Source organism: Suncus etruscus, chromosome 2 (assembly GCF_024139225.1).
Source record: "Suncus etruscus isolate mSunEtr1 chromosome 2, mSunEtr1.pri.cur, whole genome shotgun sequence".
In the NCBI taxonomy this organism is placed as follows: Eukaryota; Metazoa; Chordata; class Mammalia; order Eulipotyphla; family Soricidae; genus Suncus; species Suncus etruscus.
The window spans coordinates 38,471,976-38,486,105 of record NC_064849.1 but is presented as its reverse complement, the minus strand read 5'-3'; the positions used below and the strand labels follow the sequence as shown (position 1 = coordinate 38,486,105).

At 39.0% G+C, this 14,130-nt stretch overlaps 1 protein-coding gene across 1 annotated transcript in view; it reads left to right on the top strand.

Moving 5' to 3' along the window:
* Positions 1-13,958, top strand: part of PTGDR (prostaglandin D2 receptor) — a 38,082-nt gene extending 24,124 nt beyond the window's left edge. Inside the window, exons 3-4 of the mRNA XM_049768942.1 lie at positions 13,488-13,549; positions 13,796-13,958. Coding sequence (XP_049624899.1) covers positions 13,488-13,549; positions 13,796-13,958 — 225 coding nt within the window. The remainder of the gene's footprint in view (positions 1-13,487; positions 13,550-13,795) is intronic.
* Positions 13,959-14,130: the final 172 nt, after the last annotated feature.

Genomic DNA, 14,130 nt, shown 5'->3' with positions numbered 1-14,130 from the left:
CAGTCCCACCACCCATCTATCCATTCCTCCACCACTGACCCAAGATTTTGTGTTACCTCTCAACCTGATTCCACAAAAAAATACATTTTTAAAGTTCAGTTGTTGTAGTTTGGGTCCCATGTTTATGGTAGTGTTGGACCCATGGTTTATATAGATATAGCTATTTCATCTTTAACCTATACAGGGGCCCAGAACCCCTGGCCTTTGCACCTATATCACTCCCAGACCTCTTTTTTTTTTATATTAATGTAGAAACCCTTTACATTTCTTATTTCCTTGAAATTTTTGTTTCTGTAATATAGAACCAGTGTGTCTCTACCTTTGTACCTAACCCTACCCTAGTTATGTTATACTATATGCCACAGATTAATGAGAACAACCTGTATTTGGCCTTGTCTTTTGGATTTATTTCTCTTAACATCTCCACTTCCATCTACTTTGCAGTAAAATATATGATTTTATCATTCCTTGTAGATGAATAGTATTTTATTTTATATAAGTATATATAGATAGCACACCTTCATGATCCACTCCTTTGTCCTTGAGCACTTGGGTTGCGTCCATAACCTGAGTATTGTACTAAATGTTGCAACGAACATAGGTGAACAAATATTTTTTCAAATGTCTGCTTTTACATTTTGTGGGTAGATGCCATGCAGTGGAAACACAAATTCATATGGTAACTCTATTATTAATTTTTTGAGGAACCATTATAATGTTTTCCAAAGAATGAACTAGACAACAGTCCCACCATAGTGTATGAGCATTTCTTTTTCAGTTTTTGTTTCATTCTTAACCAAAGAAAACTGCTTAGGAACATCCTGATGCTGTGGGGAATCTTTTTCTAGTAGATGCCCTTCTTTGTTAGAACTTAGAAGTGATTTTTTTTTAATTCTTGAGTTCTGAGGGGACATAAAAAATAAAATCCAAGTGTCCTTTGTTGGCAGGTGTCTTCAGAAAGCATGTTAGTGTTCTGCTTTTTCTCTAGATATCTATTTCTACCTAGACTTGGTTTTGTAATCCTTAGTCTTATCTTTTCATATTCTTTAGATTTTTGAAATCTTAGCAATGTGTTTTAGTTGTTTTTTTATTTTTTATAAAAAAAAATCTTTATTTAAGCACCATGATTACAAACATGATTGTAGTTGGGTTTTAATCATAAACAGAATACCCCCTTCACCAGTGCAACATTCCCACCACCAATGCCCCCCCCTCCCTCCCAAACCCTGCCTGTATTCAAGACAGGCATTCTACTTTTCTCACTCATTAAGATTGTCATGATAGTTGTTAATGTAGTTATTTCCCTAACTGCACTCACCACTCTTTGTGATAAGCTTCAGATTGTGAGTCAGTTCTTCCGGCCCTCATATCTCTATGTCTCTGAGCATTATTACAATAATGTCATTTTTTGTTTTGTTTTCTTTTGTTTTATTTTTTGGCCACACCCAGTGACTCTCAAGGGTTACTCCTGGCTATGCACTCAGAATGAGCTACTGGCTTGGGAGACCATATGGGATGTCAGGGGATCGAACCTTGGTCCTAACAAGAACAAAGCAGATGCCTTATGCCCTCTGCCACTGCTCCGGCCCCTACAATAATGTCTTCAATTTTTCTTAAAACCCATAGATGAGTGAGAATATTCTGTGTCTATCTCTCTCCCTCTGACTTATTTCACTCAGCATAATAGATCCCATGTATAGGAAGATTTCATGACTTCATCTCTCCTGGCTGCTGCATAATATTCCATTGTGTATATGTACCACAGTTTCTTTAGCCATTCATCTGTTGAAGGGCATCTTGGTTGTTTCCAGGGTCTGGCTATTGTAGGCATATGAAAAAATGCTCCACATCACTAATCATCAGGGAGATGCAAATCAAAAAAACCATGAGGTACCATCTCATGCCACAGAGACTGGCACACATCACATAGAACAAGAACAATCAGTGCTGACAAGGATGTGGAGAGAAAGGAACTCTTATTCACTGCTGGTGGGAATGCTGTCTAGTTCAGTCTTTATGGAAAACAATGAGATTCCTTAAAAAACTGAAAATTGGGGGCTGGAGAGATAGCATGGAGGTAAGGCGTTTGCCTTTCATGCAGGAGGTCATCGGTTCGAATCCCAGCGTTCCATATGGTCCCCCGTGCCTGCCAGGAGCAATTTCTGAGCCTGGAGCCAGGAATAACCCCTGAGCAATGCCGGGTGTGACCCAAAAAAAAAAAAAAACTGAAAATTGAGCTTCCATATGATCCAGCTATCCTACTCCTAGGGATATACCCTAGGAACACAAAAATGCAATTCAAAAATCCCTTTCTCAATATCTACAATAGCCAGACCTTGGAAACAACCAAGATGTTTTAGTTGTTTTTAATAGGAGGATTAATCTTCATGATATAACCTATTATAATACCCAATATGTGACCTCTTATTTTTCAGATTATTAAACAAAAGATTATCTTTATTTTAGATTGTTAAACAACTATGAATATAGAGAGGAGATATCTTAAATAAAATAATAAAATTGTAAATAATTAAAACAAGATCAATTCATGAAAATGTGCATAGAATAGTCAGTTCTATAACTTAGTAATAAATTCACAGCAAATTGTAATTTTAATATTAAAAGGATGACTCATTAATTTTTACAATCTTATTAAAAGAAAACAGATGCCTAGCAAAGTAGGATAAAAAGTTGTAAAGATTAATAAAGAAAAGGAGAAAAATGTATAAGGAAGCTAAAGGTTCATTTTTCAGGTGAGGAAGGACTGGAAAGACAAATATTACAAAACAATTGGGAAAATAACTCCCCAAAATAAAAGAGATGAGACACCAATATAATTTTGTAATCACAGGAAAATACTACTTTTCTAGCCTATTCTCAGAACCCCGGGAAAGTGGGTCATGTAAGAGGAGTAAGAGGAAATGAGTTATGGAGTCCAAAACTTTCTCCATCTGAGCCTTCCAGAGCAGCTTCTTCAAATCTTGACAAAATTACAGACTCTCTAATGTTGTCTGGTGGCCCTAGAATATTCTTAGTTTTTAGAATTCTCAAGATGGGCTCATAAGAGTTGGCATATATGGCCAGAGAGGCAGTACAGGCAGTAAGGTGCTTGCTTTCCACACCGATAATAGTGTGAAAGATAGGACTTCCTAGAGTCCTGCCAGGAATGATCCCTGAGAACAAGATCCAGCAGTAAATCTTGACCACCACCAAGTATGGCCCAAACAAACTAAAATAAGACTTGGCATCTTAGCATATAGCTGTACGCACTCTAATGAGTTCCCACTCAGCAGTCATATAGAGACCTATGTTGTGATCAGAACTTGGTTATTAGGCAGCCTCTGCCAGGCAGGCAACATTTCAGGCTCTTAAAAAAAATCGCTTCAGGCGGCCGGAGAGATAGCATGGAGGTAAGGCGCTTGCCTTGCATCCAGAAAGACGATGGTTCGAATCCTGGCATCCCATATGGTCCCCCCGGCCTGCCAGGAGCGATTTCTGAGCGCAGAGCCAGGAGTTCTCCTGAGTGCTGCCAGGTGTGACCAAAAATCAAACATAAAAGGAAAATAAAAAGAAATCGGGGCCGGGCGGTGGCGCTAGAGGTAAGGTGTCTGCCTTGCCAGCGCTAGCCTAGGATGGACCGCGGTTCAATCCCCCGGCATCCATATGGTCCCCCAAGCCATGAGTGACTTCTGAGTGCATAGCCAGGAGTAACCCCTGAGCGTCACCGGGTGTGGCCCAGAAAACAAACAAACAAACAAACAAAACCAAAAAAAACAAAAACAAACAAACAAAAAAAGAAATCGCTCCAGGTAGGCTTAGGGAACCATATAGGATGCCGGCATCAAACCGGGTCCAACCCACCCAGGTCAGCCGTTGTGCAATAGCTCCAGCCCCTGAGATTCAATTTTTTAATTATGCTTCTAGTTATATCAAGGGTTAATTTTAATAAAAATTAACAATAATATTATTTGAATAATTTTAACATGGTGCTAAGATTTGGTGATTAAGATATCATATTTTAACATGGTGCTAAGATATGGTGATTAAGATATCATAATTTAACATATGAATTATTCAACAATGACTGTGGTGTTGGTAGCGGTTTGATTTTAAGAGCTCACAAGATAAAGCACTATTCCTACAAAGATAATTTCCTAAAGAAGAGAAAATTCTATTTTGTTTTTGTTTGCTTGTTTGGTTTGAGGTCATGCCTAATGGTGCTGAAGTTTATGTACTACAGGAGTACATATGTACTACATATGCTGAAGCATATGTACTGGCTCTGTGCTCAGGGATCATTTTTGGAGAAGTTTAGGGGGGTATGTGTATATGTATTGATTCCAAATGATGTATAGAGAATCCTGAAAGGAGGAATTAAAGCATAAACTTGAGGGGGGAATATTCAGCTTCACAAAAATCTAAGAAATGCAACTCAAAATAAGATAGCACTCTTTTTTGACTAGTAAATTTCTAAAACAGTTGAAAATAGTATTCCCCAGTGATAGATGTTATGTTGAAACTGATATTCTTAAACATTACTAATAACATGCCAATTTATAAAGGCCTCTTAGAAATTGTCAATTTAGAAAAGATCATGTTCCTCAATTCGTTAATTTTACTGTTGTGATTCAATCCTAAAACATAATCCCAAATATAGGAAGGCAACATGCATAAAAATGGAAAGAATGGTTATTTAAAAATAAAAAAATGCCTAGAAATCAATGTGAAATCGCTTCTTGGCCTTTTGGCTAAGATCAAGTGTAGAAATTAATGTGAAAATTAGGACTTACCTGAGATATTATTATTTCACTGATATTATATGGAAAGCAATATTTTCTTTGTATTATATCATAGACAAAACTGGAAAGGCTTATTTCAAATTTATAATATAATAAACTTATTATGTAGAAGTACCAATCAAGACACTTTTTCTGATTATTTCCAAGTGGGTTATTTTTTTATTTAAACAACATGGTTACAAGGTTGTTCATAGAAATACATTTTTCACAAATTGAGTTTTTCATGATTGAGTTATAGTCATACAATGTGTAACAAACTTCACCAGTGCGCATTTTCCATCACCAATTTCTTTTAACAACATAAAAAAAAAAAAAAAATCAGCTTCAAAACATTGGATAAATGCAGACAGCCGTGATGTTCTTACAGTATTCCGCTAGAGGGAGCCCAAGTACTTACAATACATCACACCCACACCATTCTGTCAGATTTAGAGGGATCTTCAAGGATGTGTTTTTTTTTCACTAGTATAGAAATGAATTAGACTGTGGTTTATACAGAAGACAATGTCTCTATATAAATCATTTTATTTTTATTAGTACTGATGTTTTTAAATGACACAAATTTTCTCCCAGCGAATTTATAATTTTTGAGTGGAAGTTTCAATAGAGAAAAGAATGAAGAAAAGAGAAAGAAGCTGGAAAGATAGCATGTGAAGTAGGGCACTTGCTTTAAATGTGGCTGACCTAGGTTTAACCCCCAGCACCCTATATGGTCCCCCAATCCCTACCATGAGTATTTCCTGAATGAAGAGCTAGGAGTAAGCCCTAAGTACTGTTGGGTATGTAGCTGAAAATCAAAAACAGCAACAACAAAAACTCTGAGTTAGGGAGATAATAAAGGGTTTCTGAGCATCACATACTGTGGTTCTGAAGACAATATATGTAAATATTGTCTGGGGGGCTCTAATGGTACATGGTCCTCAGAGCCTGAACTACAGGCTTCTTTCTCCCCAGTACTAACAAGCATCCGCCCCTTGATACTAATTCTCTTTCTGTACCCAAATGTTCAAAATAACTGCTATTTGCATTTGATGTTTTTTGTATCCTGTTGAATTGGGTTTCACAGAGCACAGCATAAAGGAGAATTTGCAGCTTGCTTTGTGGTTAATTGGTTCATTGTATTCTAGCAGGGAAAATCCCTTCAACGGTCTTCTATGGGGCCGAAATAGCATTTCTCTCCTGTTAACAATTGTTAGAGGGGATAGAGTTTCACTTCAGACAGTCCTTAGATTACACTTGAGCTCAGTAACTCTCCCCCCTCTGCATTCAAGCCAAACTTCCTCATTTGTTGGATTAAGATGTTTGAAAAACCCTAAATAAACGTGTAATCTCTTGTAACACATGTTTATCTGAAAGCTACTTCGGACCAAGAACAAATGAAGTGTCACAATTTCAAAAGTGTTCATTAGTCTGTCTATCTATCCACCTAGATGATGTCATAGGGTAACAAAAGATGGGCAAACATTGATATTGGAAATTATTTCCTCAGACCCTGGACACGAACAATGAAAACCTCTTTGGATATCTAACAAGTTCTAGTAGCTAACTGGGTCCATAAAGCAGTTGCATATGGGGCTACATTCATGGAGTCTAGGGGTAGAAAGGCCCATAAAATACTTTTCTTTTAGCTTCATCTGGTGGAGATATATATATATATATATATATATATATATATATATATATATATATATGTATATGTGTGTGTGTGTATATATATATATATATATATATTGTCTGATGGATAAAGTAAAAAGCCAATATCCTGAATTCTATTTCAGTTGTGGAATCCTGCTCAAGGAGGAAGGACTGTTTAACTATCTGCCCCTAAGGGCCTTCTCATCGTATTTTGACTTTCAGCTTTTTCTTCCTCTTACCTATGACTGTTATTTAAAAATATGTGTGAACTCTGGACTAGAACTCAGTGCTAAAAGGAGATAAAATGATATGCATGATACTTTTTCATTAACCATAGTGTAAACCACAGTGTCTAAAGGGTGGGGAGAGAAAGAGAGAAGTGAAATGTCTGCCTCAGAGGCAGGAAGAGGAGAGGGTGGGAGGAAAAAGTGGGGGCAATGGTGCTAGAAAATGCACATTGGTGAATGGTGGTATACATTGTATGACAGAAACTCGATCATGAGTAACTTTGTAACCATGGTGTTTAAATAAAGTAATTAAAAATATGTGCATTATATAAAAGTATTGTTTTCAGGAGAACTGAAAAATGCTATGATTCTATCATCTATGAATTTCATGACCATTATTAATAATGGCCATATTAGTAAATAATACTCCCTGATATATACATATGCAATATATTTATGTATAATAGATACTTTTATAGGAGCTATTCCTAGTGGTGCTCAGTTCTAAGTGGAGGACACCAGGGTTACACATAAAAGTGCTCATGATTCTTTTCCATGATATACATTGAACTCAGGGCCTTGCACACAATAAGCAAGTCCTTTCCCATTTGAGTCAAATCGTGATTGTGTTCCTGATATTTTGGTATGTTTACTAAAATGAAACATGGTGCTTTTATATTACTTACTTATTTTATTTGTTATTTTTTTGTTTTGTTTTGTTTTTTTGGTTTTTTGGGCCTCACCCGTTTGATGCTCAGGGGTTACTCCTGGCTAAGCGCTCAGAAATTGCCCCTGGCTTGGGGGGACCATATGGGACGCTGGGGGATCAAACCGAGGTCCTTCTTTGGCTAGCCTTACAAGGCAGATACCTTACCTCTAGCACCACCTCACCAGCCACTACTTACTTATTTTAAAGTTCCCAACTTTCCATGGAAGTACATTTTCAGCCTGCCTAATGCAGACTCTATATTAAATTTCTATAATTTCTTCCCCAAATGTCCTTTGTAGTGCATTTTTTTCAAACTCAGTCAGAACCACACTTTGCATCATTATGTTCCTTAAATCTCTTGATTTCTCATAATCTGTATTTTGCCTTTTTAGTGAAACTTACTTGTTAAAGAGCCAGACAGTTTTTTTTTCTCAATTTCTAGATTTGTCTGCTTCCCATCTGTACTTTAACTCAAGAAATCTAAATGTGAAGGAAATAAAACTGAAGAAAATCAATCCCAGTCTTGGTTCCAAGAAACTGAGATGTGGGAAGGAAAGGGGAAGGCTTCTAGCCATACTGACTTGTTTCAGTTTCCCAAGAAATTGAAGCACTGCAGTTTTGTTGGGGTTCTGTTTGTCATTCAGGATAGTCATTTCAGCCGCCAGAATAGGATCTCCACCCAAGAAGTGTGTTGCCACTATGTGGTGGCAACTATATATTTTTCTTTTTATTTATTTTTTGTTTGTTTGTTTTTTTGGGGGGTCACACCTGGCAGTGCTCTGGGGTTACTCCTGGCTCCATGCTCAGAAATTGTTCCTGGCAGGCTCGGGGGACCATATGGGATACAGGGATTCGAACCAATGACCTTCTGCATGAAAGGCGAACGCCTTACCTCCATGCTATTTCTCCGGTCCCGGTCACATTTTTCTTTTTTTTCTTTTTTTTTTTTTTTTGGTTTTTGGGCCACACCCGTTTGATGCTCAGGGGCTACTCCTGGCTATGCGCTCAGAAGTTGTTACTGGCTTGGGGGGACCATATGGGATGCCGGGGGATCGAACCGCGGTCCGTCCTGCGCTAGCGCTTGCAAGGCAGACACCTTACCTCTAGCGCCACCTTCCCGGCCCCACATTTTTCTTTACTCTTCATAGTTTCACTATGAATGTACACAGACATCCTAATTATAGTCAACTAACTATACAACAGTACACAAGAAACACCTCCACTGCAAAAGTCACAATGGGAAAGCAACACAGAACTCCACTACTCTTAGTGAATGAAGATGGTAGCCCTAAAGATTTAGCCAGTAATAATCTCTCAGTTAAGTACTATAAAAAGGACATGTTTAGGATTTTTAAGGAGCCCAAGAAAGTTATGTAATAGACTGCCAATAAAATACAAAAGAATATAAGAACAGAAATGAGGAAACTACCAGCATAAATTACAGAACTAAAGAGCTTTAGTAGGTGAAATTAAAAAAAAAAAAAAAAAAACTCATTGGAACTCTTCAGCAGTGTAACAGTGAGTTCCAAGAGGAGATGAAGAAAATTTCCAGATAATATTAAAGATGTGGGAAATGCCTCAAAATAAATGAAGAACTGAAAGAAAGAAACTTAAAATGAATTTAAGAGAAACAGCATAAGAATAAATAGAGTTCCAGAGGGCCTGGAAGACAACCCCTGTGAAGAAGAAGCAACCCTTAAATATCATGGCTGATGGGGCTGGAGAGGTGGCACTAGAGGTAAGGTGTCTGCCTCGCAAGCGCTAGTTAAGGAAAGATAGTGGTTTGATCCCCCGGCATCCCATATGGTCTCCCCAAGTCAGGGGCAATTTCTGAGCACTTAGCCAGGAGTAACCCCTGAGCATCAAACGGGTGTGGCCCCCCCCCAAAAAAATATCATGGCTGAGAAATTTCCAGAGCTGGGCAACATATGCACACAGATCCAGGAGGCCCAAAGGGTACCAGCTAATAGAGAACCAAATAAAAACATTCAAAAGCATATTCTAATTACAATAACCAAAACCATAGATGGAATAGAATACTGAAAGCAACAAGATCAAAAAAGGAAATCATATGCAAAGGAGCAAGCATGTTTAAGATTTACAATAGATTTACCAAACGAAACACTCTGGGCCCAAAGACAGTGGTGAGCTATAGTGGGGAAAAAAACCCACCTCAGTGAAATTAAGGCTTCACCAAGAACATTTTACACAGCCAGACTCTTGTCTATATTTAAAGAAAAAAACTTTACAGATATACAAAAACTCAGGAACTTCCTGGGCTCAAAACAAATCTTTACAAAAAAAACTAAAGTGACATTTTTCAAAGAAATAGATCAAACACTCCTGAAATTCATATAGAACAATAAAGTTCTTTGAAAAGCTAAAGCAATTCTTCAAAAAAAAGAAGTTGGGAGACATCATTTTTCCCAACTTTAACCACTACACAAAGTGGTAGTAGTGAAAACAGTATGGTACTGGAATAAAGACAGACACTCAAATAAATGGAATAGTTGAATATCTTTTTTTTTTTTTTTTTTGGTTTTTTGGGCCACACCCGTTGACGCTCAGGGGTTACCCCTGGCTATGCGCTCAGAAGTTGCTCCTGGCTTGGGGGACCATATGGGATGCCGGGAGATCGAACCGTGGTCCGTCCAAGGCTAGCGCAAGCAAGGCAGGCACCTTACCTCTAGCCCACTGCCCAGCCCCCTGAATAGTTGAATATCTTGAGACAGATCCTTAGGCATATGATCAGTAAACTTTTGATAAAGGAACAAAAAATATGAAGGGGAGCAAGGAAAGTCTCTTCAGCAGGTGGTGTTGAAACAACTGGTCAGCTACATACAAAAAATAACTCTGATTTTTTCTAATGCCATGGATAAAAGTAAAATCAAAATGAATTAAAGAACTTGGTATCATACCTGAGTTTATAAAGTAGATAGAGGAAAATGTATGTAGAGCTCTTTGTGACTCTAAAGTCATGAAGCTAAAGGCATCTTCACTGAGCAAGTATGTGGAAGCAAAGATAAACAAATGGAACTTTGTTAAATTAAGAAGCTTCTGTATTTCAAAGAAAGATGTAAGCAAGATATAAAGACAGTCCACAGAATGGGAGAAATTGTTTATACAACACTCATGTAATACAAGGTAAATACTGGTAAAAATTTACAAGAAAAGATATCCAACCCATTAAAAAAATGGGGAGATAACTAAACAAAAACTTCGCCAAAGAAAAAATACTCTGCATTGTAAAATAAATTTCCATGTTGTGAAATCATCCCACACATGTTTTCCCACCCTCAGGTGGATGGATCTGAAGAAGTATAGCTGTGAAGAATTAATAAACCAAGCCAGTCAGGAGCGAGTCATGGAGTCAGTTTGCTTTTCACCTTGTGGTATCTCTGAGGGTGCCCAAACCAAACTGCTCTTTTTTTATTCTCCCAGAACCAAAATCCACCAGGGTGAGGCAGGGTATTGTGTTCCAGGTGGGTTCTACATATCAAAGGAAGAGGTTTAAGGGAAAGAGGAAGAGGGGGAAACGCCTTTTTTTTTGGGGGGGGGGGGTTGATAGCTGAGTGTCAACTTTCACTGCATCACTAATCAGATAAATTCAAATCAAAACAATAATGAGATATCATATCACACAAAATGGAAATGTATCAAAAAGAACAAGAACAACCAGTGTTGGAGTAGATGTAAGGAGATTGGTGGGAATGTTAACTGGTTCAGCCATTTTGGAAAAAGATATGGACATTCCTAAAAAGTCTAGGAATTGAGCTTCCATTTGGTCCAGCAACTCTATGTCTTAGAATACATACCAAGGACCCCAAAATAAAATGAAGATAATGCTTTTGCACCCCTATGTTCCTTGCAGCACTATCCACAATATCTAAACTCTGGAAACAACTCAAGTGTTCAAGAATAGATGACTAGATAAAGAAATTAAAGTAATACGCACAGTGTGGAATATTACTTGGCCATCAAAATTACATAAAAGTCATGAAATTTGCTGATACGTGGAGGAACCTGGAGAGTATCATGGGCAGTGAAGTTAGTCAGAGGAAGAGAGAGCAACTCAGAATGATCTGTCTCACATTTAGGTTATAAAGAAACATAATGGTAGAGTAACAAATATCCAGAGACAATGAAAAGATGAGTCCTGGTATTCAATAGGAAACATGATACTTGAGGGAGCTGGGGAACAGGACAGAGAGGATGCACTGTCTATAATAAAAGGAAGTGTTTAACAGAGGAAGAGATGGCACGAAAAGATGGTCAAGTGTTATGTATGAAACCCTGTCACATCAGTATTCTAAACCACAGTACAAAACTAAAAACAAAACAAAACAAAACAAAACAAAAAAACCCCCAAAAACTTGTAGAAACAGATTGTTGAGTGGGAGGCAAAAGGGGGGGATTGGCAACTGGTGGAGGAAAGTGGTTGATGGTGAAGGCTGTAACATTGTATGCCTGAAACCTAATCATGATAACTATGTAATTTCACAGTGACTCATTTTTTTTAAAAAGAAAAACTTATGAGCACTTCCTAGATTCGTGCTGAATATTATTTAAGTAAAAAAATGAAATGTGGGCCCGGAGAGATAGCACAGCGGTGTTTGCCTTGCAAGTAGCCGATCCAGGACCAAAGGTGGTTGGTTCGAATCCCGGTGTCCCATATGGTCCCCCGTGCCTGCCAGGAGCTATTTCTGAGCAGGAGTAACCCCTGAGCAACGCCGGGTGTGGCCCAGAAACAAACAAACAAAAAAAAAAAAACAAAAAAAAATGAAATGTATTGATTATATGTATTATCCTAGATTGTTTTTATTTCTTAGAAAATAGATATAAATTGGTTGTTATATTTATCCCCTAAGGAGTGAAGGGATAATACAGTGGATAGGGCCTTTGTCTTGCACCAGGCTGACACCGGCTTAATCCCTGGCTTCCCGTATGGTCCTCGGAGCCTGCTAGGAGTGCAGAGCAAGGAGTAATCCCTAAGCATCCAACAACAACAAAAGATTTATCTCAGATTTGGGTACTAGTTTGACTTTTATATTGAGCAATAAATATCATCTGCAATACGTGATTTCTGTGGTGTTTCTTTTTTTAATTCTGACTATTCTAAGCAGCAGTGGTTAGTAAGCACGTACGGGAAAATCATGTGCACAGAAAAGCAGCATTCGGAACTGACAGGGCTGAGGGAAGCAAAGAATTGGGGTCCCACTAGCCTGGGACCCCTACGCTTCTCATAGGAGAAGCTCTTGTTGGCTTGCCCTGTTGGGAACCCAATATCAATTCTGATTTCCCAGGCAAAAATGATCAAAGTGAGATAAAATATTCACAAGGAAGAAGCAGACGGGGGGAGCGGGGTGTCCTGTGCTCTTTAGCTACCACTCTGGATTTGAACAAGATGAGCTTTTTCCAAATTCATTCCCTATGTGAACCCTACCATCAGTGTCCTCTCTCTCTCTCTCTCTTTTTTTTTTTTTTTTTTTGTGGTTTTTTTGGGTCACACCCGGCAGTGCTCAGGGGTTATTTCTGGCTCCAGGCTCAGAAATTGCTCCTGGCAGGCACAGGGGACCATATGGGGCGCCGGGATTCGAACCGATGACCTCCTGCATGGAAGGCAAATGCCTTACCTCCATGCTATCTCTCCGGCCCCCCAGTGTCCTCTCTTTCCCCGAGTAAGAGGGTCATTAATCACCGTTATCACTAGATATTTTGGTTTTAAATATCAGCCCATTTACATAAATCTTCAAATTATCTTCAAACATAACAATAAACAGAAAGCCAGCAGTTAATGTAAGTTTCAATCTCTGAGACTGGCCAATTGACAATATATTCGACTGTATATATGTATATATACATATATATGAGACAGTATATTGAAAGATTAGGGTCTTGCTGGATGGACCCCTCCCCTCCTACACAAGAACCAACAACGGGTGGAACAACTTGTTCTTTCAAGGCTAAGCTTGAGTAGAAAATAGCGTGCAGTGGTTTCAGATTTGTGGCCACAAACACAATTCTACACAAATACAAGGAACATTCCATTTATTTCCTTGAAGAAAAAAATAAAAAAGCGTTGCTTACACAAGCAACTTATAAATCCGGTTGGCATAGGAAAAGGTGAAATGCTGGCGACCAATTAAAGTAACCCAGAGTACAAACCCGCGCGCTTGGAGGTGCGTTTGCGGCTACTTGGAATGAACAGAGAGTTGTTTAACTTCTCACTTCCTTCTTGTTTCTGGGTGCCACCCTCTCAACGTTATCTCCCTGCCAATGTTTAAACCACAAAAAGATAGGAAGTGTATTGTTTAGCAGCCAGCCACCGCTGGTGGCAGTTGTTCCTTTATTTTTCAAGTACCCAGGACTGGATCCTCCCTACTTCTCTGCTGTTTCTACTTCTTTGGAACTTTCCCCCTTCGTAGCCCCGGACCTGTTGTGGATTCTGCACAAACCCTGCAAGTGCCCCCGAGCTTCCTACACGCCCTCAGCTTGAGCGCCTGGAAAGCCACATACCGCGCCCTAGCTAGCCACCGACTGCCGTGCAGCAAGGCGCGCTCCTGCCCGGGAACCGTCGATGGCTCTTAAGGACCGCAACTGCAAGTGACGACGGGTCCCATCTCTGGGGACATGACTAGCGGCATAAAACTGAGGACAGCACCCTTGAGTGAGCCCTTTCCCGGGGAGCTGGGGGGTGGAGAGAGGTCATTGGGGCCACTGAGTCACGGAGCCACCTTGGCGCGCTGCCCGCTTGCTGCAT